General features: G+C 36.6%; 1 protein-coding gene across 1 annotated transcript in view; it reads right to left on the minus strand.

The window, feature by feature from the left end:
• Positions 1 to 1,294: 1,294 nt before the first annotated feature.
• LOC120628241 (SID1 transmembrane family member 1-like) overlaps positions 1,295 to 23,928 on the minus strand; it is a 29,074-nt gene continuing 6,440 nt past the window's right edge. The window contains exons 5-20 of the mRNA XM_039896518.1: positions 22,404 to 22,516; positions 20,573 to 20,679; positions 19,011 to 19,095; positions 17,541 to 17,624; positions 16,564 to 16,691; positions 14,752 to 14,873; positions 11,456 to 11,554; positions 10,389 to 10,500; positions 8,669 to 8,744; positions 7,723 to 7,899; positions 5,482 to 5,599; positions 4,694 to 4,816; positions 4,327 to 4,443; positions 4,020 to 4,152; positions 2,513 to 2,717; positions 1,295 to 2,115 (exon numbers count right to left, since the gene is read on the minus strand). Coding sequence (XP_039752452.1) covers positions 1,939 to 2,115; positions 2,513 to 2,717; positions 4,020 to 4,152; positions 4,327 to 4,443; positions 4,694 to 4,816; positions 5,482 to 5,599; positions 7,723 to 7,899; positions 8,669 to 8,744; positions 10,389 to 10,500; positions 11,456 to 11,554; positions 14,752 to 14,873; positions 16,564 to 16,691; positions 17,541 to 17,624; positions 19,011 to 19,095; positions 20,573 to 20,679; positions 22,404 to 22,516 — 1,976 coding nt within the window. The 3' untranslated portion in view covers positions 1,295 to 1,938. The remainder of the gene's footprint in view (positions 2,116 to 2,512; positions 2,718 to 4,019; positions 4,153 to 4,326; positions 4,444 to 4,693; positions 4,817 to 5,481; positions 5,600 to 7,722; positions 7,900 to 8,668; positions 8,745 to 10,388; positions 10,501 to 11,455; positions 11,555 to 14,751; positions 14,874 to 16,563; positions 16,692 to 17,540; positions 17,625 to 19,010; positions 19,096 to 20,572; positions 20,680 to 22,403; positions 22,517 to 23,928) is intronic.

Below are 23,928 nucleotides of genomic sequence, written 5' to 3' on the forward strand. Positions count from 1 at the left end.
TCATTTTTATCACAGTCATTTTAACAGCTTTTTTTGACGACAAAATAACATTATTGTTGATAGAAAACAATACATTTCGTTTTTATATAAGGCTTATTGAAAAACGGGGTAATTTCAAATAACTGCAAATAAAATGTAAATGTAAACACAGTTATGTAATAGTTGTCACGGCGTAAAACTATAAAAGAAACATATACATAGAAAAACGATGCATTGTTCTACGAAAAAGTTTTAGTTCAAGTTTAGTTTTTTAGTATTATGAATACTTTCCCTTAAACCCCTTTTTGATTAGTACCTCCTTTCCAACTAGCCTTATATCCACCGTAATTTTTTATCGACGAACACTGACACCCCCTTTAATCTATCCAATCTAGAACAATTTTAAGCAATATTCAATATAATTGAAGACGACTACACATTGTGATAAAAAAATCTGCATTTAGTTATTTTGGAGCAGTTGATCAAATTAAGTAGAAAATGTATTTTCGAATATTCTATTATTTTCACCGCGCCGCTGACACTCGATGTAGGATACTTATTATACACCAAACTATTAATTTAACTTTCTTAATATTTTGTTCAGTTTGTACCAATGAAAATACGTGTAACTTTCAATTACGAAATTGAATTTCATAAGGAAAAATAATTAATCAAAAGTAGCATATTTATTTTTCCATACAAACTAATTCTAAACATCTATGTATTTACTTATGACAACACTATTGAAGATAAAAGACTGACACGTACATAGTACCTACGTTACACGTCGCGTACATAATAAAATGACAGTACAATAAAGTACTTGATTTTAATTTTGCATACGATGTTAGGGCTGTATCTGATTTCATCCATTAAAAACTATGGCAGTGGTTTACACAAAAACTATTAGTGTTGTGATTTCACACATAAGTCTCAGAGACAGTAAATAATGTACCTCTAAAGCCTGTGAGTACTATTTCGGTTTTCATTTACACGTTGTATATTATACATATACATATTGGACAGATTAACTGGTCCACTGTCTTGTGACGGAAAAAAGTCACCATCTATATAAAGTAACTTACACCTATTAAATGAATACTTAATGAACTTCTTTGAAGTTCTATACAAAGCGTGAGCATATATTTCTATGAATTTCTAAAGCTAAGTAATATGTTTTGTAGATATAATTTTACCTATATCTACATTTTATACCAAAACATAAAGACTGTAGCAACTATCAATATATAAAAATTAATAAAAATTATGAAATTATTTATAAGTAATAAAAAATAATAATATATTTTTTTTCCTATAAGAAATTAATTTTTTATGCTGGCTACATGATCAAAGACATAGATAAAGCCAGGTCATAAAAAACGCAAGTCAAAACATAGACAAAAGTCCAAATTTAAAGAAATTCAAATAAATTCAAATAATTATAATAAGGATTCATTAGTCAATACAGTTTAGTAGTATCCACCATAGAACTTATATAAACTTACGTATGTACATTCACCAAATTGTACTCTCTTGCTCTATGTTTATATCTCTGTAACTACTTTTTTTCTTTGGTGATACAATAAGTGTATTCATTCATTCATTCCTTCATACATTGTTTCCATGGTGCCCACCTCTTCGATTGGAAATATGACGTTATAAAGTCGAATCATTTAATAATACTTTATGATACTAGTTTGCTATATTGGATACACACAAGAGCTGAGAGTGTAGTGAACAATGCATGTGTTACATGCGACGTTTTTCACTACACTAGTAATGAATATTACTCGAAAAAACGTAACTTTCGTTTATGAGCCCTGAAGTAATCTCATAAGATCAAAAGCACAAGTAAGTGTAATAAAAAAAAACCGATACCGTTTTGTATTTAGCCACGGAAATACGTTTTACTAATATAAGTGTTTTAATCGAGTATTTTCCCTCTAGGGTACAGGTCAATTAAAACACTGGTATAAGATGCCTAGGGGTATCGGCGAGAGGATCGTCTAATATAAGTAATGCGTTAAAAGAGAAAAATATGGCCGATGCTGAGGCCATGTGCCACAAGTCATGTGAATCCAGCATGTTTAGCGCCGAACACACGGCGTTGTGGTTCCGAGAATGTGCTGGCGTTTCCTGTAACGAAAGGAGGTTCTCGGTTATTTTGTATGAGATTTTCGAGGTCGAGGATTTTAAGTTCAGCTGCAGCCTAAAATTTTTGAAGAAACATCTATTGGCCAGTAAAATCGACCCATATGCCGTCACGAAAAACGGCATGACCATCCATCAATCTGGGGGTCTACTGAAGGCCAACTTCGATGAAAAGTTAGTGTTTTCTTTGCGATGTCACTCAATGTAAAAAATGCAGTAGGTATACAATATATGGAAGCGCGCTGATACTAACAGATCCTCCTCTCTCGATATCAATCGAGAGAGGAGGATCTGTCAGCCCACATCAAGCCCACATATATACTCACTAATATGGCGAGCTAAATAAAAGCTGCAAAAAATGGTGTAACTTGCTGAAACTCACCGACCATTTTGTCTTCGAATCAGTAAATAAAAATCCAGCTAGTACCCACGTTGCGTGGGCGAGGAGCAGCCAAAGCCACGTAGCTATTGATATTTTCTCCTTATGGACCAGCTTTAGGGCCCCATAGCCCAGTGTGTAAAGAATGGTGTTGCCCAATAGAATGGCTAGCAAGTGTTTGGCAACGTCTTGAGTATGTTCATATAGACTGAAAAAAGGTGTTTAATATGCTTATTAAAGGTTATGCAGAGATCGGAGCATGCTCTAATGTAAGATTTTATGTAAACAAACGTAACACTTAGAAATCTATCCGTTATTATTCTGTTTATGAATCTTTACACAATTAAAACAAAGTTTCCCTGACCGATTTCGCCCACCGTGCTCAAACTTCAGAGAAAATATCCATTTACGCGGGAGATTTTATAGTGCACAAATATCAACGCAAACATAGGTGCACTCTATTCCCTCGCTTTCATAGTTCGATGCGAGCGGAAAGAGACCAGGCGCAGGATCAACAGGTTTGCGTGCTCTCTTAGGCACGGGAGTGAGTTACCGCCAGTTTGCGAACTCAAAGCTGGTACTAATAATTACACATTTACAGAATGTTTAAATAAAGACGGAAGACAAACTTTCATATAAAATATAAGTTACTCTTATTATATCATTTAAAAGCTCTCAAAGGGTAGTTTTCAAGAATCGAAAAATTGTAGGTACCGTCTGAATAAAAGAAAACTTATTCTGCTTGTTTTCAAATTTCAATGGCGCCTCTATAGACAGCGCTCTTGGCTGAACATTCAAAAAATAATAAATAGTAGTACAAATTTCAGACTTCTAACACTATTCGCATTGGGTCCATTTTAGTTTGTAGTGGTGCGATACTTAAAACAAACCTACTATATGTATGTTACCATACATAGAATAATACGCAACCAAACAGTCAACGAATGCCGTTTATTTTCGCCTTTACAAAAATAAGTATTAAATATGGCGTTGGCCGTGTCGTTGCGTTGGGTCGCTCGCTCGAGTCTATCTGAGAACCCAGTAGTAGGGGCGCCGGCCCACACCAGTTTTCGGTCCCTCTAGCGGTCCGTTGAACTAGGCGCGCGAACACTATATACAGCGTACAAATCGTTTACCGACCTCCTCGAAAGAAGCGAGTTAGCACAAAAAGAAATGGAAAAAACGCAAAACGCAAAATTCAATTATCATCATCATCACACCGGCCCACTGCAAGTTACGGGTTTTAAGTCAGAATGAGAAGAATTTAGGCTGTAGTCTACCACCCTGGCCAAATGCGTAGAATTGTTAGACTTCAGACGTCGCCTTTGGGAACATTATGAAGAATACTCGACAAGTTTCTTCATTTTTCCTCATTGCAAAAGCAAGAGATATTTAGGTAAACTCAAATAACTCAAAAAAGTGTGATAGCTTGCTGGAGATCGCGTAAAAAAGGTGGCCGAAATGTCAACCGCTAGTCTATGACCATAAATTAAATAGGGATTTTCCTTACCCATATCCTGCAAGAACCCAGTTGGCAATATTGGCAATTGCGAGTAAAACGCTTCGCGCTCGATACATTGGCATAAAAGCTGATCGCCCGTGCTGTCTCAAAGCAGACCACGCTTTCAACACCATAGATGGTTCTGAAACAAAATATGCGTAACTTGGATAGAAGCAGGCGTTGCTTTGCGTAATTCAATGTTTTATTACGAAAGTTAAATTTCTTTAGAACTTCATTAGAAGCGAAGCACAAAATCATCAACAAACATTTAATTAATTGCAATTAAATACCTTGTAATTTTTTAAAACAGACTTACCTATCCTGACTCTGTCCACATAATAAATTTTCAGAGTGAGCGTAAAGCACACGACAAGGTGAGCTATGGTAAAAAAACTCCAGAATATCTCGTTCGGATAAATCATTCCCAAGCAACCTAGAAGAAAAAAAAAATTAAAACATCTCCATTAATAAATACACGCAATATTTTTAACCTAACGATTGTAAGTTTTTTTATGGCCCAAGACGGCACAGCACAAAGGCGGCCGTATCTAAGCGAATGACATTTATCCAAACCTTGTATTGTAGTATTTATAAATGTTTCATTATTTCTATTAACATCATACAACTGACTAACAACCATTTAGAATCACCTAAAAATTATTAAAATTTAAATCAAAACTTACCAATAGCCATCAATAAGGCGAGCAGCATAAAAGTTGTATGCGCAGACGCGTTAACATCTGCGTGTCGACTCTGATACAATTTTATCATGCACAAAACCGCAATCACGTACATGAATGACGAATCTGGGATGAAAATATTGTCTTGTTATCAGTAGGCTTAGCACGAGATTTGCTCGCTCGCAATCGAGATGTCGCTAGCGAGGAAGGAATATTTTAACATCGTAGTAAAATGAATCCTTCTTTCATTATATTAAAGTTCAAATTTGCCTTAAATTCTTTAGCTCGGTTAAGTCAATTTTACCTTGACGATATAGAATTCAACATGCGAAAAAGACTCTACAATTGTCAGCGAGCAAATCTCTTAGGCTCCCTATTACTCCCGTGAAAGGGCTTTTAAAAATATAACAAAAAAATATATAAAATATAAAATTTTAAAATAATAATATGATTTTTAAAAGTCAAGAAACGAAACCTTGATCAGTTAAATCTAATCTAATCAAAACAGCAGGTTATTGATGGATATCATAATATCGTTCATCAAGAATCATGATTTATTGTGATTATAAAAAAACGCCGCCATATATAGTACCGAAACACTAAATAGCTAAGCGGCACGATTTTGTCTGAAGGGTGGTAACTGGTAACTAACCACCAAAGAAAATTTAAAAATTATAAATTCCCAAACTGCCCGGATGATCTGCCGGAGATCGGACCCCGGAACTTCTTACTAAAAACCACAGCGCTCAATGCTGCGCCAGGAAGGTCGTCCAAAAGTGATGGTAACTTACCGAACTGGAAGTTCATCTTGTTCGGGCAAAGGTGGTAGCAACCTGATAGCAACCCTTCCATTACCAACGCCAGCCCCATGGAGTAAAGCAAGCCTCTATGCTCCGGAATTCCTAGTTCCTGCAAGAGGTTCAACTCCCGTTAGTAGATCCTAACCAAACTGCTTTTTAACCAGGTTCTTGCGCGTTTACACGGAGTCAAGTTAACTTAGAATTAGTGTTGCCCAAATGCAAGAACAAGACGAGACTTAGCCAGTCTTGGTCTTGGTCTTGCGCCAATACACCTGGTCTTGGTCTTGGTCTTGGTCTTGCGCTCCCAGTCTTGGTCTTGGTCTTGGTCTTGCAGCAAGAGTCTTGCAAGTCTTGCAATTACCTATTAGTCTATTACTATTTATTAAAGTTTACTTTAAATCTTAGAAAAACGTATTAGAATTGGAACATTGTGAGCTTGAATTAACATAGCCATAGTAAAGATCAAGCAGATTAATAAATAACTGAAGATTTGATAAGAAATTCGAAAAATCAACTGACCTATATGTCGTTTTCCATGGAAGTAACTGTTTCTTAATAAACATTTATGATTTATAAGCTTACATTTGCTAAAACATGTAAAAAAACAAATTAATTACAATAACTTGACTGTATTTTAAAGAACAATACTTATCTGTCTAGAAAGAGATTGAACCCTCAACTTATAAGAAATTTAATAAAAGAGTTTTACGATTTATCATTTATTTGAATAAAGCTGAAGAGTTCGTTTGTATGTTTGATGACAGAAGTTTTAAAATAAATAAATAAATCCTGAACGTCACTATACCTCCAAAGTTACTATTCCTCGTGGACGAAGTCGCGGGCACAGCTAGTAAATACTTACTCTCATCATCTCTCTCAGAGATATTCGAACACTTTTTTGCTATTTTTTCTTGTAAAAACTTAAGAAATATAATGACTAAATGTACAATAATAGTACCTAAGTAATTAGTTTTAAACCATATAAGTAATCAATATTATAATTACTTACTAGAATGAATTATTATGACATCTACTACCTATCCTCACCATTTTATCCTAATCATAATACTACTTGCGTGATCAGTATAATGTATTCATTTTCATTCTAAGCACTCTGAAACTTATTTATTCTTTGGAACACCTGTAGGTACTCTTAAAATTCGAAATTATTTTGCATGAATAGTGTCAAATGTTATGATTTCGGCGCGGCGGCAACGATTGTTTTAGATTTCAAAAGAAGCCGCCGGCGCGTGTATCATAACCATGTACTTCCGAAAAGCGGCAAATTTCTTTGAGAAGTAAGTACAAAACCTTTGATGCCGCATTATCAAAGTGCCGATGGTTAAAACATAACTATGCATGCACTCAGTTTGATTTTAATAGATATTTTTTTATTCGCTATGTTTATGGTATTAGTCGTAATGCGCATAGGTCCAGTTTTTCATATTCTTTGATATAGTTTTTTGCGTCTCATAGAATTCCTAAGCGTACCTACCTACCTATACACCGAACTGTTACACCTAACTACTCCGTGAAATAGCGCTAAGTCCTAGCTGCAAGACGCAAGAGTCTTGCAGGCTATGTCTTGTTCTTGCTCAAGTCTTGCACGGTCAGTCTTGGTCTTGGTCTGCTAAAAATACGCGGTCTTGTTCTTGGTCTTGGTCTTGCAAAAACGCAAGAACAAGACCAAGACTGCAAGACCAAGACTGAATTTGGGCAACACTACTTAGAATTCAGTGCGAGATCGAACGCGGGCGGTCAATAAACCCAGTCAACTCCCACACAACAGAAAACTCACTAACCGGATAATGGATTTCGCGCCTCACAACTTTCTAGATATTAACAAGTTAAACCGCTACTTTTAATTTCAAGGCCTTAAAGGTCCATGGTAGGTTAGAGATAGTTGTCCGACACATTAGCGATTCGTAATAGAAACTTAGCAATTGTGTTTCTTAATAAGAACTTTTTGTAAGCAATTAAAATATCACTTGCTTCAACGGTGAAGGAAAACATCGTGAGGAATCCTGCATGCCTGAGAGTTCTCCATAACGTTCTCAAAGGTGTGTGGAGTTCACCAGGTGGACCACCAGGAGGTGGTGGATTACGGGCTTAACCCTTTCTCATTGGGGAGGAGACCCATGGCCTGTAAAAGGGGCGGTAATGGGTTAATATGATGATTAGAAACTTTGAAGTAACTAAGATCCTAAGACGCTGCCACGATCTTAATCTTACCTGGTTATTTATGTTTCTAAACTTTCGTCTGCACCTTATCTGCGCCATGAAGACCAATCCCAGGATGACGTAACCAATGTTGGAGTACACGTGATTGAAGTCAGCTAGTATGCCCAATGGGTGGGCGCAAAGGAAGTTGTAGTAGCACACATCTTGATCGCCCGTTTGGTAGATCAACTGGGGAAATAAATATTGAGATTGCTTTAGTTGACCATAAATTATGACATCGTGTCAAACAAACTCGAAATGCAGTGAGTCTGTAATGTTCTGCTATGATATGCTTCAACTGAGGACTTGCTAACGTCGCTTGAAGTTAAGTAACTCATCTTAAGAACCTATGAAATATGTTATATCAATAAATAAATGAATAAAATAAATGAAATAAAATGCAAAAGATAAGTATACGCATTCCATTTATGGTTTAAGAATTTTTGTGTTTTATTTTAGGGTCATATAACTATAATTTTCAAATCATACAGCTTTAAGTGATGGTAGAAAGTCCTCATCAACAACCTATAACAGTCCACTGATAAAGGTCTCTCAATGGGAGACGCTAGCCAGAGGGGTTGGTGGCGGACGCTGCTACCGTTGCATTATCTAAATCCCCTTGTACCCCACTGTATTCTGATCTGCCTTCACGACAAGTAAGCCTTCAGCCCAATAAAATCTATCCCTATTTTCTTCCTTATGTCTGCAGTAAGAACATCTCGAGAGCGCTATACAAAGCAGGCCTATGTGTTTTACGAAAAATCCTGTGACTTATCAATTATTTTATTCCTCTGAGGATTCCTCCGGACTATTAGATAACAAATATTTATGTAACTTATAATTTTTTATGACTAAGAAAACTTTAAATTTTAAATTTATTTTAGAAGGCTTATGGGAAACGTAATCCTAAATATAACATTGGGTATAACTAACTTCTAATATTATATCTCTTTCTTACCCTTTGGTATGTGAACAGTAGCTGTACAACTGGCAGCGCGTACACTACTGCCACAGTGAGAGCACTCCAGAAATACCTGACAACAAATATCATCGATGGCATTGGAAAACATTATTACAATTATGTATAACTGACGATGTAACGGTAGTTTAATTGATAAAAGAATGTAGCCAGTGGCGTGCATAGAGGGCAAATTTTTCCTCATTGTCATGACTGGCAAACAATGAAGGCTGACGGGCGCAGTGGGCAGCGACCCTGCTTTCTGAGTCCAAGGCCGTGGGTTCGATTCCCACAACTGGAAAATGTTTGTGTGATGAGCATTAAGTGTTTTTCAGTGTCTGGGTGTTTATATGTATTTTCTAAGTATTTATGTATATATAATTCATAAAAATATTCATCAGTCATCTTAGTACCCATAACACAAGCTACGCTTACTTTGGGGCTAGATGGCGATGTGTGTATTGTCGTAGTATATTTATTTATTTATTTATTTAATACTAATGTCATTGAATTAAGAACCTAAAGAATCCTCATTCAGCTATTATTGTATGCAGTGCAACATCAACAGCCTGTTACAGTCCACAGCTGGACTAAAGGCCTCTCTCAACTGGAGTATTTGCCCAGAATCACCACGCTGGTCAGACAGTTTGGTGATCGCAGTAGATGGTAGTAGTACAAACCTTACGTTAACGTTTCATCCCCAAGGAATGTTGCTAGGTCACTCAATTTTTTTCCCATTTTCCCATTTTATGGTGAACGCTTAGAACATTAAGGGTAAAATAATTACTGTCAATTGCTAAATTGTATAAAGTGACTAACCGTTTGTTCAAGAAACCAATCTAAAGTAGAGTGGTTTTTGATGCTTCACTATTAGGCGTGTTCACGGTTTCTGTGTGTTCTTAATTCTGTGAGTAATGTAATAGTTTATGCTAAAGAGAACGTACGCTCTATCCACTCAGTGATCCGTCTGTTTCTACACGTCTCCACACTCACTCCGCTCCCCTTATTTACGCTCCGCTTTTCTTTTCACAGAAAAATAATAGTTTCTAACAAGATGGGGTCACAGACTTATGCCAAAAAAGAAATATTGGATAGAAGCAGGCGTTACTTTGCGGAATTCCATGATATGTTATGAAAAATAAGCTTGATTTGCTATACTGCGCGAAAAGCAATCTGTATGGTTTAATTATGAATAACTGTTCTCTTTACAAGAAACCGAAACCGGAGCGTCCTAAGGAGATATTGACTTTACAATGAATAATTGTAAAGACAAGAATTATTCATTGTAAAGTCTACATCTCCTTAGGACGCTCCGGTTTCGGAGCGAAACGTGCGTAGAGGGAACATTGCCGAATATCTGTTTAGTGGGAAGTAAAAGGATTTAAGAAATTATAAATAACACCATACAGATTGTCCTGCTTAACGCTGGATTTATAGCAAATTAAGCAAAATTTTCATAATATCCAAAAAATAAACTTCTATACCTACTTCCATAGACTATTGAACATATCATAGACTCTCCAACATATCGGAATTAAATGTACCCTAGACCGCAGTAGAGTTGATGTATTGAAATTTGTATCTACTGTGAAACTGAGATTATTACCAATGATTTTTTTTATTGATAATGTTACAACAAACCTTTTAACTAAACTGATTACTGGAATGGTATTACCCATTAAAATAATGCTAAATTGTGATAAAAAAAAACCTTTCTTACCTATTAGAACGACGTCTCTGAGCGACAGGGCATGCCCGACTTAGCCCAGCAACATTTAATGGCATTGGTAGCGAGCTAGTTACGAATTCCCCTTCAGAATCCAAATCTGATTCTATTGGAAAAGGAGAAAAACTCTATTATTAACTTAATGAATAATTTTCACACAAATATTAATTTTTATTATAAAGTAGCGGCGACAACCCAGTGGGTAGAACTTCGACTTCACATTCGGGGATCGAGTTTGAATCCCAGCACCTCTAACTTTTCAAAGTTATGTGCGTTTTAAGCAATTAAAATATCACTTGCTTCAACGCTGAAGGAAATTATCCTGAGGAAACCTGCATGCCTGAGAGTTCTCCATAATGTTCTCAAAGGTGTGTGAAGTCCACTAATCCGCACTGGGCCAGCGTGGTGGACTACGGCCTTAATCCCTTCTCATCGTGGGAGGAGACCCGTGCTCTGTAGTGGGCCGGTAATGGGTTTATATGATGGTTACTAATAAGATTTTTTTCTGATTGACATTAGATAATTGTGCCGATTCTCTTGTTAACGATTGACTTGTATATGGGCTGGAAGAAGTGCGAAGAAGTTGTCAAAAATGCCAACACTGCTTTAAAACCTGCCTGCATTGAACAGTTTATCATCATCATCACATAACCCATTACCGGCCCACTACAGATCACGGGTAAAGACACACAATGAGGGAGAGTTAAGGGCGTGGTCTACCACGCTGGCCCAGTCCTACGCCGTTGAAGCAAGTGATATTTTAATCACTTGAAACACACAAAACTTAGAAAAGTTAGAGGTGAACTGAACCCCGGAAAGTGAAGTCGAGCCCACCCTATCCACTTTAAATATATTTAAGCTGTTGATTAAAATCATTACACCGCCATCTTTAATGATACCAGCCATATCGTTTTTAAGGAAAACAGAAGTTAGTTTATAAAGTCGGTTTATATAGTCTGTTGATCTTATTAGCTTTTGGGAAAAAACGAATAGAGTTCATTAAATTACAAATTAAAATTACAGAATCCTTTGGTTTCTTGGTTCTTGAATTTCTCGCTTACCCCTTCTATCATTTTCCATTATAGGTACAATTTCGCTAGTGCCCGGTTCAGCTCGAGAAGTAGACGGTCCGGGCGATTCCTGGTTCAGTACAATTGCCTCTGTAACAAAGGAATGTCAAATACATGTTTTAATGTGTAACACATATCTGTAAATTGAGACCGTTGTTCAAAAAATCCGGATAAGCGCGAATTGGACATTTACGTATAAAGCAAAGTAGTTCTCGCTGTTTGTACACAGTAAATCTTTTTAATTACACAACGGATTCTTATGTAATTTTCAGCAAAAGACAGATTAATTTAAGAAGAAGGTTTACATGTAGTAAACGTGTGTACGTGTATTATTACAGCAGAAAGCAGAAAAGAGCAAATATTTGCATTGTGATTTGTGTGTTTGAACAAACATAATGGAATTATGGATAAAAATGAATATGAACTGAAAAGAATGCACTGTATTTTTGATGGAGAATGTAGTCGGAAAACGTATATGACTTAGCCACTTTATACAACGTGTAACGGAATTACGAAATACTGTGAAAGGGTGCATAAGTATATTTAATAAGGTATCACCCTGTAAAGATATTAAATCCAAAGAAGCATATTTATTTTTCCATATAAACCAGTTCAAAACATTCTCAGTGTTTATTTTGACAACCCTATTTAAGACAAAAGAACGACACGTGCATAGTACCGACGCTACGCGACGCGTATCTAATACAAGTGTCACTTCATTTTAGAGGAGATGTCTCTTAAAAAGTTCAAAGTTTGTATTAAACGTAAGCTTATAGAAAAGTCCTATTATAGTATAAAGGACTACGTAAACGATAAAAAAGCTTGGGTGTAAATTATTGCTCTAACCAGGTTGCTCTTCTAATAATTTAAAATGACATTGTGAGATGGTGATAACAAAAAAAAGAAACACCCGGCTAAGTTTGTTGTGGGCTTCTTCTTAAACCAGGACGCGTTTGGAACCCTCGTAGCTTTAGTTTTAAGTTTACGAATGTGGTTATCGCCATCATCTCACTACCGTGTGGTTCTTATGTACGCATCAAAAGTGCCACCTGTGGGCCTACTTGAATAAAGATATTTTTGACTTTGACTTTGACTTTTGACTTTTACTATTGCATGTGGCTTTAGGGCTGTATCTGATTAGTTTCAGTAAAAAGTATGGCAATGGTTTACTCAAAAAATTTTAGCGTTTCAGTACACAGATAAGTATCAGAGACAGTAAATAAAGCCTCTGAAGTATTATTTCGGTTTTTTGAATTTTTCTGAGAAGCTACTGGAACGAATTTAATTTCTTTTTTATTTCATTCGTTGTATTTCATGCGCATGCATTTTCATTAAGTACTGCTAGCTTAAATAAGTACTTAAAAGCAGTAGTTTTATGTCTTACCGACTTTCTTCATGTTGATAGGCTCAGGTATTTCATGTGTGTGGGACCCTGAACATTGAATCCATAATCGAGTATTCAATTCGTTTAAACATATATTTTGTTCACATAAGACTTATCAATAATCAAGTAGTTTAACTTTATTGGTAGGAAATGTTCTTGTTTACCATTGCTAAAAGCCGTAATACCATCTTTGCTTTCTACCATCTACCATCTTTACCATCTTTATATACCTGATTTTTGGCATAGCGATAAAGGCCGTGGCGATGCTTCGCCACGCCATATGATGGAATATACGTACTAGATCTAGTCTATAGGTGTAAAACATGGCGCCGCGATGCCATGCGCAAAAACGATTGTATATGAAGGAGTTAAATGTATATTAAATAAAATCTGTCGTCATTTTCTGGAGAAAATTCGTAATATTGTATTTTTTTTATAATGCCAATTTTCATAATTTAATTATTTCAAGTAGGCGTAATATAAGCACGTCAAGTCTGTTTGTAGAGACTCTACCACCGGTTCGGAAGGCAGATTCTGCCGAGAAGAAGCCGGCAAGAAACTCAGCTGTCATATTTCGTTCCTGTCATTATCTGTACTTTTATGCCTATTATTTGTACAAAATAATTTCGATGTTTCATATCTGGTGACGGCTCACAATTTTTTAAAATCCCGTGGGTGGGTTTTTTTTAGTATTAAGTAGCCTAGAACATTCCTGGCAGTCATCTTACCACTACTCTAATGACAAGGTTTTTCTTTAGTACAAGGTAGATACATTCTTCGCAGTCATATTCCCAACCCGCGGTAAAAGCAGAAGAAGACAAGTAAATAAGCTAAGTGAGGAGGCCAGCCCATAAAAGAACCCGTCTTCGGGCTGTATAAAAACTTTAGGGTAGGCAGTGCATTAACGCATGTATGGAGTGCACACTACTACTGGGCCTGTGCAAGCAGTGTAATATTAATGAGGTATAATGTGATACATACGTTTCTGGACAACGAATCCCACCGATTATTTTTAATTCCCCGACAAGTTAGCCCTTGATTGCATTCTCATCTGGTGGTAACTAATGATGCAGTCTAAGATGGCAGCGGGCTAACCTGTTAGGGCTATAGCAGTCTCAGCTGGCTGGGTGGTAACTAGCCACGGCCAACGCCATCTACCAGACCAGATAAGCGAAACCACCGCCGACCGGGAGGTATCCGGGACCACCGCCATCAGAACACAGTGTTCACTACTGCGCTACTACAGGTACGAGGCTCCATTTAAACCCAGTTTCATCATCCGCAGCCTATTAACGTCCCACAATTGGGCACAGGCCTTGTCTCTCTTAGGAGAGACGGTTTTAGAGTATCGGCCCACCACGCTGCCCCAATGCGGGTTGGTGGGCTTTAACGTCTATTACCACAATTAAGTGATTATAACCGGGGCCGACGGCTTTGCGAGCTCTACGGGATTGACACCGCCAATATCCTAACTCCAGGCTGTCAATGATAATTCTTTAATAGAAATATCAATACGTTACATCATTTGAGGCCCAACCCGGGATTCGAACCGAGGATCTCGTGATCTTTAGTTGAACATGCTAACCACGAGACGAGCGAAGCAGTTCAAAAACCCAGTTATAAATTTAAACATGTACAAAAAAAAAACATAATATATTAAACTCTATTTTTTATAACTTGTCGTATTATGTAAACAATCTTTTCATTACTTCTTAGTGAAAATTTTGTTTTGATATAAATTAAATAAAAAAACAAATGAAAAGAAATCTCCTTTATGCCTCCTATATTTTCAAAACGTACTTTAGACTCAACAGCGGCTAAAAGATTGTTTACATAATATGACGCGGCTATAAGATTGTTTACATAATAAGACAATATGTAAGAACAAACTACATATACATACGACTTCTGCAATAGATGGCGGTGCCAATTGGTCCTAATACAGCTATTAGCAGCATAAGAGCGAGCACGACCAAAGCGGCAGTTATATAGTCGGCATATGACACCGCTTCAACTGCGCGGAACCTGGAACGGATATATGGATTTGTTGATAAACCTATTTGAAATCCTTAGCTTTTCCAGCGGTACCACGTCGACTTCCCCGGTCTTATACACGACAGCCGATTGGCGCAGTTTGCAGCGACCCTGCTTTCTGAGTCCAAGGCCGTGGGTTCGATTCCCACAACTGGAAAATGTTTGTGTGATGATCATGAATGTTTTTCAGTGTCTGGGTGTTTATATGTATATTCTAAGTATTTATGTATATTATTCATAAAAATATTCATCAGTCATCTTAGTACCCATAACACAAGCTTCGCTTACTTTGGGGCTAGGTGGCGATGTGTGTATTGTCGTAGTATATTTATTTATTTATTATTTATTTTTAAGTAGGAAATCCCGGCTTCGATTCCTGGCGGGGATAGTTAGGTAATTTATGATTTCTGCCAAACTCCTAACCGGTTAGTCCGCTATCGTCCTAGACAGTGGGTAACTTGTAGTTGAATAGAAAAAAAACAAACAATATTTTTTTAATTTAATAAATTACACCATACAGATTCTCCTGCTTTTTGCGGAGTATAGCAAGTAAGGCTTAATTTTCATGATATATCATGGATTTCCGCAAAGTAACGCCTGCTTGTATCCAATATAATATTTTTTTAACCTTTTTTATTTTTTTATTCTACTACAAGTTAGCCCTTGAGTGCAATTTCCTGGTGGTAAGTAATGATGCAGTCTAAGGTAGCGGGCTAACTTATTAGGGAGTATGGTAGTCATACCCCTAATCGGTTTCTACGCGACTTCGCATCGGAGCACTTAATCGCTTAGCGGCAAAAAACATTCACTGAAAAACATTCATGTTCTCACACAAATATTGTCTAGTTGTGGGAATCGAACCCACGGCCTTGGACTCAGAAAGCAGAGTCGCTGCCCACTGCGCCAATCGGCCGTCAAATATAATAATGAATGCGTGGGTGTCTGCCACGAAGGCGACGCGGCACACGTTCGCTCACCCAGGATGATGAGCGTGATGCCGTTGAAGCAGGCACGTCTTTGTCGGTAACTAGCCACGGCCAAAGCCTCCCACCAGACCAGACCAGAGAAAAATCAGAAATTATAAATTTCCTCCGCCGGGAATCGAACACGGGACCTCCTACTTAAATTCACAGCGCTAACCGTTGCGTCAGGAAGGTCTTCAATTAATTAGCCTGAAAGCCTTGAATTTTCCACTGAAACCCAGTTTCATTCTTTTTTCTTCTTTGCGGCGCGGCTAATTTAGGTTAATGGTGTCACGTCAACCGGTTACGATTTAATGTAACACAGTTTTATTTTCTAACATCAATCACATAATTGGTAAATTAATACTTCGGGTAAAGTTGGAGATTTTTTTTAAATAACCATATAAGTCTCTAAAATCATCATATAAGTTGTGGAAACTTCATTGGTTTACTTGATATAAAAATACAGCATTACTCTTATGTGTTATAGTAATGTTTGTTTCCCTTGAAAAGCTAATAAATATATAAAAAAATTAAACAGATTCATAGAAAGATGAACATTAATATCAGTATTTGTTGTAAGCAATAGAAAAAAAACATCGTAAGGAAACCGGCATGCCTGAGAGTTCTCAACAATGTTCCCAAAATGTTGTGAAGTGTGAAGGATATTAAAGCGACAAGTGTCTATGTCAAAGTGTACAAATTAAATTTCTACCCGCCTGAAAGTTTTTACCCGACTGCCGGAATCCCTTGCTCCACCGGGTTCAGAATCCTTAGTGCCGGTACAATCCTCGTCACTTTCCTTCACAACGAACACTATGTAAAAGCCCCGCGGGAACATTGATTTCTGAAAAATTTTTACTCATGTTAGATTGAAGCAGGCATTTCTTTGCGGGATTCTATGATAAACAACGTGTAACCGAATCACTTTTGAAGGGTTGCATATGTAAATTTCATTATGATCACCTTGTAAAAATATTCAATCAAAAGAAACAAATTTATTTTTCCATACAAATTACAAACGAATCCAAAATATTCTAAGTGCTTACTATAGTTCCTACAATGCGCAAGAGTACGCGACACGTATGTAATAGAGTGATGCAAGACCATCGTGATTTTAATATAGCATGAGATGTTAGGGCTGTATCTGAATTCTTTCAGTAAGAATTATGGCAGTAGTTTACACAAAAACTATTAGCGTTTCCTATATATCCTCCAGTGGCGTGCATAGAGGGTATGCACAGGGTATGCAGAGTTATAAAAAATGTGTGTGCATACCCTCCACTAGTCCTAACCACTGGGATATTACCACTTCAATGAAATATATCACATTAAATAAATAAATATATAAATATACTACGACAATACACACATCGCCATCTAGCCCCAAAGAAAGCGTAGCTTGTGTTATGGGTACTAACATAGCTGATGAATATTTTTTTTATGAATAAAATACACATAAATACTTATAATATACAGATAAACATCCAGACACTGAAAAATATTCATGTTCATCACAAAAACATTTTCCAGTTGTGGGAATCGAACCCACGACCTTTGACTCAGAAAGCAGGGTCTCTGCCGAATGCGTCACACGGCCGTCAATTGATATATTATAAAGGCTGCGTAAGAACCCGCTGTCCACTTTCCAATGTTTTGCCAAAAATAGACATTCAAAAATGGTAATAGTACTTACGGTTATAGTAATGCCGCCCTTGTTGGTCATTGTGAAATAGTATCCCTGATACAGCATATCCTTTTCATTGTCAAAAACTGGGCACTGCAAATAATGGGATATGAGCACAGAACTAAGAACATTCAGAACACACATTCAGCCATTATTGCATGCAGTTCATTGTGTCCAAAATCAGCGAAAAAGCCCCGCGCACGTCTAACTTCGCACCCGCGTAATGTCAAAGTCAAATAAGCACATATATGCCACTTTTGATGCGTACATTAAATGTGAAATTTGACATAGAAGTGAGTTGATGGCGATAAATATATTCGTCAACTTAAAACTAATGTTCGACGAGGGTTCCAAACGCGCTCTGGTGTAAGAAACCCACAACAAACTGCCGGTTTTTTTTTTGTTATCACCATGTCACATTGTCATTTAAAACTATTAAAGAAGCAACCTGGTTAGAGCAATAATTTACACCTAAGCATTTTTATCCTTAATGCTATAAAATGACTTTTCTGTAAGCTTACGTTTAACACAAACTCTGAACTTTTTCAGAAACTTTGAACTTTTTCAGCTAAATAAAGAAATAATGTTGCTAGTTCACAAACTTTTTCCATTTTTCCCATTTCATGGTAAGCATCAGAGATGAAAGAATTGCTGTCAACTGCTAAATAGAGTGATTAACTGCCTCTTCGAGAAATATTACTAAAGAGGTGTAGTTTTTGGTGCTTCAATATTATTCGTGTACACGGTTTCTGTGTATTTCTCATTCTGTGGGCATAAGGCTCAACTTTTTTTATAGTTTAATATTACTACTTATGACGGTATAATTACATTGTTATACAGCAGTTGCGCGATTTGTCCGCGTTTTTTGGTATGTCATAAAATCCCACGGGACCCTTAATTCCAGGGTCAAATCTATGTCCGTTGTTACAAATTATAGTCAAATTGCTTCAGTAGTTTTTGCGTGAAAGAGAAAACAAACATTTACCATCCATTCATCCATCCATCCATCCATCAATCCATCCATCCATATAAACTTTCGCATTTATTAGGAGTTTTAGTAGGAATGGATAGCATAGGACAACGCGATATAATGATTGAAAATCAATGGCACAATCAAACATTCATATAGACAATGGTCTGTGGTCACTTCACATAGTTTTTAGTATACGTCTACTAACTAGGTCTATGAAATGTCAATGTGGTAGCTAATTACTACTGTAACCAGTGAGTAAAAATATAATAAACCTTATAGCTTATTAATTCAAATTCCAACATAAACGAATGAAATAACTTTTAAACGTTAGCATATAAAACGGAATTTTGCGAGACAGTTTCGAACAACTATCCGACCAAGCTGTAACATATACTATTCCTAAAGAAAGTGTATCCCCTCCTAACTTAAAATGCTATATCTTTTTTACTTTATTCAAACCGATTTCTTGTTGGTAGATATTATTTGGAAACATTGCAATATCTTACCGAATTATTCTGTATGGAGACAAAGGCGCACACATCGTCATCAGAGTCGATCATCAGTAGAACACTGTTTGGTTTGTAGTTGATTCTAAAACATAACCTTCTATAAATACTAAGATACATATACATTAACAAATTAATTTAACCTTGTATGTTTGAAGCGGTGACCGCTTGCTTCAACTGTGAAGGAAAACATCGTGAGGATACCTGCATACCTGAGAGTTCTCCATAATGTTCTCAATGGTGTGTGAAGTATAGACCCTGATTCTACCCTGGGGTAGAAAGAAGCCTTTAAAAATAATAAAAAGTAAAAAAAAAATAGTAGGATGCAACCCATTAGAAAAGGAGGGGAATATAATAGAAATGAAAGGAAAAATAATTTACGGGCGATCTGAGGTCGGGAAGGGATGAGGGTGAGTTTTTAAGGGTGAAAAATAAAAGACCTGTCTTGACTCGACTTGTATGTAATTAATAAAGTAGTAAAGCTATTTATGATAGAGTTCGCCCGGGGAAGTACTACTGCCCTGCTTACTTCTGCTGCATTGATTTGTTGCAGTCTGAAAGGTTGCTGTTGAAATTACAGGCACATGAGGTTTAACACGTCAGGTTGCTGGGTACCGGGCGGCAGGATGTAGGGTGTGATCCTTGCATACCTTGCGAATTGTTGCTCTGTTTAATAACATGGTTTTCCAATAACCATTAGGTAGGCTAGGTGCCGTGTGGTGACGGCCGAATATAATACAGTTTCGTGCAAAGCCAACTTTTCCCGAGTATGCTCCGGTTTTGGAGCGTAGATGGTACATTGCCGAAGATCTGTTTAGTGTGGAGAATACGGATTGAAGGAATTATAAATTACACCATACCGATTCTGCTGTTTGCGGAGTAAAGCAAATTAAGCTTAATTTTCAAAAAAACAGTTGTCACCATCCCTCCTGTTCTCGCGGGTGTCGTACGAGGCGACTAAGGGACTATAACGGAGAACTGGCAGCATCGTCCTCTGTGCTACTACTACCACCTACTGCGATCACCAAAATGGGCAAACCCTCCCGCTGGGAGAGGAGTTTAGTCCAGCAGTGGACTGTTATGGGATATTGATAATCATCCATCTATAGATTATCGGCTATCTGCTTCAGTTCATTATTATTATTTTAAGAGATAGAAATGTTTATTATATGTATATATAGGTATATATGCAAATATATATGTTTATTTAAATGCACCACCTACCTTTCTTCTTGAGCTGTGTTTAACGCCTTTGGTTGCCTGGAAGAGATCGCTATGTAGCGATAAGGCCGCCAAATTGTATACTTTTTGTTCAATTTTTATTTATAATTTTACTATATGTTAATGTGGTATACAATAAAAGTGTATTCATTCATTCATACACTTTTTGACATGTTTTTTTTTTAAACTGAGCCCAGTATTTTAATGCGGTGCCAAACGAAATTGTACCGATGGACTAATTACCTCAAAAGTGCGTTTGAAGCGTGGTTAAGACTCGAATAGCATTGCGAAAACAGACGCACAACAGACAAACTTTAAATAAAACCGGATTGTAAACTTACTTAGGTAGATAAGACGAATTTTTGTTATTGGTCAGATTCAATGAATCCCGATCAAATGAGAAATAATAATACTTTGGCGAACTTGGTGTCATGTTAAATGTTACTTCCTGGAAAGATGGAATTTTATTTTAGTCATTAGTAAGGTCTACATAAAAAAAACCTGCCTATTGGTTAGCCAACATTCCATGTGATTTCATCATTCCATTCCAGTGGCGTGCATGCACTAAGTGGGCAGATAATATAGAATGGAAAAAATCTCCTGCAGGGTGATTACGTATCTCGCGACAGGCTTGCGACAGACGTAAATCTTGCAATCACTGCTGTCAAACGTCACTTTTCCATACAATAAATAAATAAAAGTGGCGTTTGATAGCAGTGATTGCAAGATTTGCGCCTGTCGTAATACCCATGCGGTACGAGTTATAAAAACTTAAGGATCTGCGTGGTTGATATACCGCGGGTGCGTCTTCTAGGCAAGCGCGCTCCACCTTAGGCTACATCATCATTTACTATCAGCAGGGCTAGCACAGGCCGGAGATAAAAATTATATCCCCCGATTATATCCTCTGACAGGGGATATAATTAACGTGTCCACCTGCTAAAGTACGCGAATATAGAATAGGAGAAGTTTACCTTCGTTTATTATTACACATATATTATTTAGATATTATTTCCACTCGTGCGTAAGTGCTCTGAGAACTAATAATGCCGTGGGAGAAGGTACATTTTTATCCTTTCCCCGGGGATATAATTGTCTCCTGTCCATGCTAGCCGTGCAGATGAGATTGCGGTCACGCGCTCGTCTACCAACATAAAAAAAGGAAAACATCGTGAGGAAACCTGCATGCCTGATAGTTCTCTATAATGTTCTCAAATGTGTGTGAAGTCTGCCAATCAACACTTGGACAATAGCCTACAACCCCTCTCATTCTGTGAAGAAATTATATCCCCGGGGAAAGGATATAAATTTATCTTCTCCCAAAGCTTTATCAACTCTCATAGCACTGGCGCACAAGTGGAAATAATATCCAAATAATATATGTGTATTAATAAACGGGGGTGAGCTGCTCCTATTCCATGTTACAGTGATTTAGCAGGTGGGCACGTTAATTATATCGCTTGTCTGGGGATATAATCGGGGGATATAATTTTTTTCTCCCGCCCGTGCTAGCCCTGCTGTAGTGGGCCGGTAATGAGTTGATGATGGACAACTAAAGAAATCACAACAAATCGTTTCTTGCGTAAACACAACAAATAAGGGTTGGGTTTTGTTGATTATTGAAAATCTTTTACAGTGACAGTTATGAATGAAAATACAAGTAAAAGTTAAAAAATAGATACCCGAGTTACAGGAATTTAATTGTTCTCGATATCTTAACTCTATATACGAGCTAAAAACCATAAGGTAACAATAAAAAGTTTAAACGTTATCATCTCTCACATGATAGAAAATTTTAAAACATTGTAAACTGTGAAATGATGTTGAAAAAGAGCAATCTGCTGAGTTTCTTGCCGGCTCCTCTCGGTGCAATCTGCTTTCCGAACCGGTGGTAGAGTCACTCACTACAAACAGACTGACTTGACGTCTCAAAATTGCTTATAAACTGGGCCTATTCGAAATAAATGTATTTTGAATTTCGAATTTTTTGAGAAAAAAAAAAACCTAATAAAATCATTATACATTTAACAAAAAGCCGTGGTCGGTGTCCATGTAAAAACCACCACCTTCTTACCGACTATTCGAGCAAAAAATATTTCAATTTATGTTTTTATTTGGCAGGGGCTTTGAATATTGGTTTTTGGAAAATACTCTTTTATCATAAGCAGATACCTTATTAACTTCTACGAAGAAGTTTTGAACACGCCTTAGTTTGATCTTCACTAAAATATTCTCAGGGCTCGACGTAGCCAAGGTCAGGGTGGGTCGACTTTGGGCTGTTATGTCTGTGAAAGGTCAATAACTTTAAACAGAATGTACTGGAATCTAAATAACATTGATTTTTATCAATCAAATCTTAATTAAGTACCTAGACAACGACGTACTGATAGCATCGTTGACTAAACTCTAAACAATTCTAAACAAGTATAATACTATTATGTAATAATTTCGACAGGACTACGACAGGAAAGAAAAATATTTTACAGGGAGTAACTTATGCAACTTCTCGCTTTGGAAAACTATGAAGTGTAGTTTTAATATATCGAGATATTTTGTATTTCTTATCCATCCTTTTAAAAAAAAAACATGTAACATATGACAGGCGGTTGGCGCAGTGGGCAGCCACCCTGCTTTCTTCATCCAAGGCCGTGGGTTCGATTCCCACAACTGAAAAATGTTTGTGTAACATGAATGTTTTTCAGAGTCTGGGTGTTTATGTATATTATTAGTATTTATATTAATATTTATATTCATTCATCAGCTGTCTTAGTACCCATGACACAAGCTTCGCTTACTTTAGGGTTAAATGGCGATGTGTGTATTGTCGTAGTATATTTATTTATTTATAGGCTTTAATCTATCGTCCAAAATATTGGAGATACTTAAGAAAATTGCAATATTTGGGCAAAAACGAAGTAGCAAAAATGTTTACTTTGCGTGCGCTGTGAAAACTGTTGATGATACATAAAAATTATGTAGTTACTTAATTGAAGTACTCATTATTACCTACAGAAACAGTCAGTGACGGAACATATGAATATGATCTAACTATCATAGTAGCAGCGCGCTCGTTCGCAATAGCAGCTTTTGTATTCTACAATGTTATTAGATCACAGGTAGAAACAAAAATGGGTCAAATTAGTATCGCAGTATTAATTCTTATTCAAACAAATAGTTTTACATCAAAAGAATTCATAAAGCAGTAAAATAATTTTTAATTAACACCAAAACAAAACATAAATTATCTTATTAAAAACTACTCCCAGTTTTTTTAACAAGAATACCTACACAAATTGAAAAATTTTGCTTTAAAATCAAAAACTAATGTGGACAAAGTCACGGGCAACAGTTAGTTGTACAATAAAAATGTATTAATTCATTCAGTGTGTAAGCTAGTGTTGGAGAACGTGGGGATAGGACTTGGAATAATACTCTTTCACTTTCTCTAATCTTTCACTTTTTACATTTGACATATAATCGAACAGAGTTTCCCCCTACAACTACTTGATACAGAATAAATGCTTGAGAAGGTAATGCTTCTACTTTTATACGGCTCAAGTACCGTTTACAATGTTGACATCAAAACGAACCAATAATAATATTTTACTATATTAGTTTCCGGTAAGTTATTTCACAAAATATATTGTTATTATTCTAATTATATAAAACAAAATAGAACTATAACAAAATAGTTTTG

The sequence above is a fragment of the Pararge aegeria genome, chromosome 12 (assembly GCF_905163445.1).
Source record: "Pararge aegeria chromosome 12, ilParAegt1.1, whole genome shotgun sequence".
Taxonomy (NCBI): Eukaryota; Metazoa; Arthropoda; class Insecta; order Lepidoptera; family Nymphalidae; genus Pararge; species Pararge aegeria.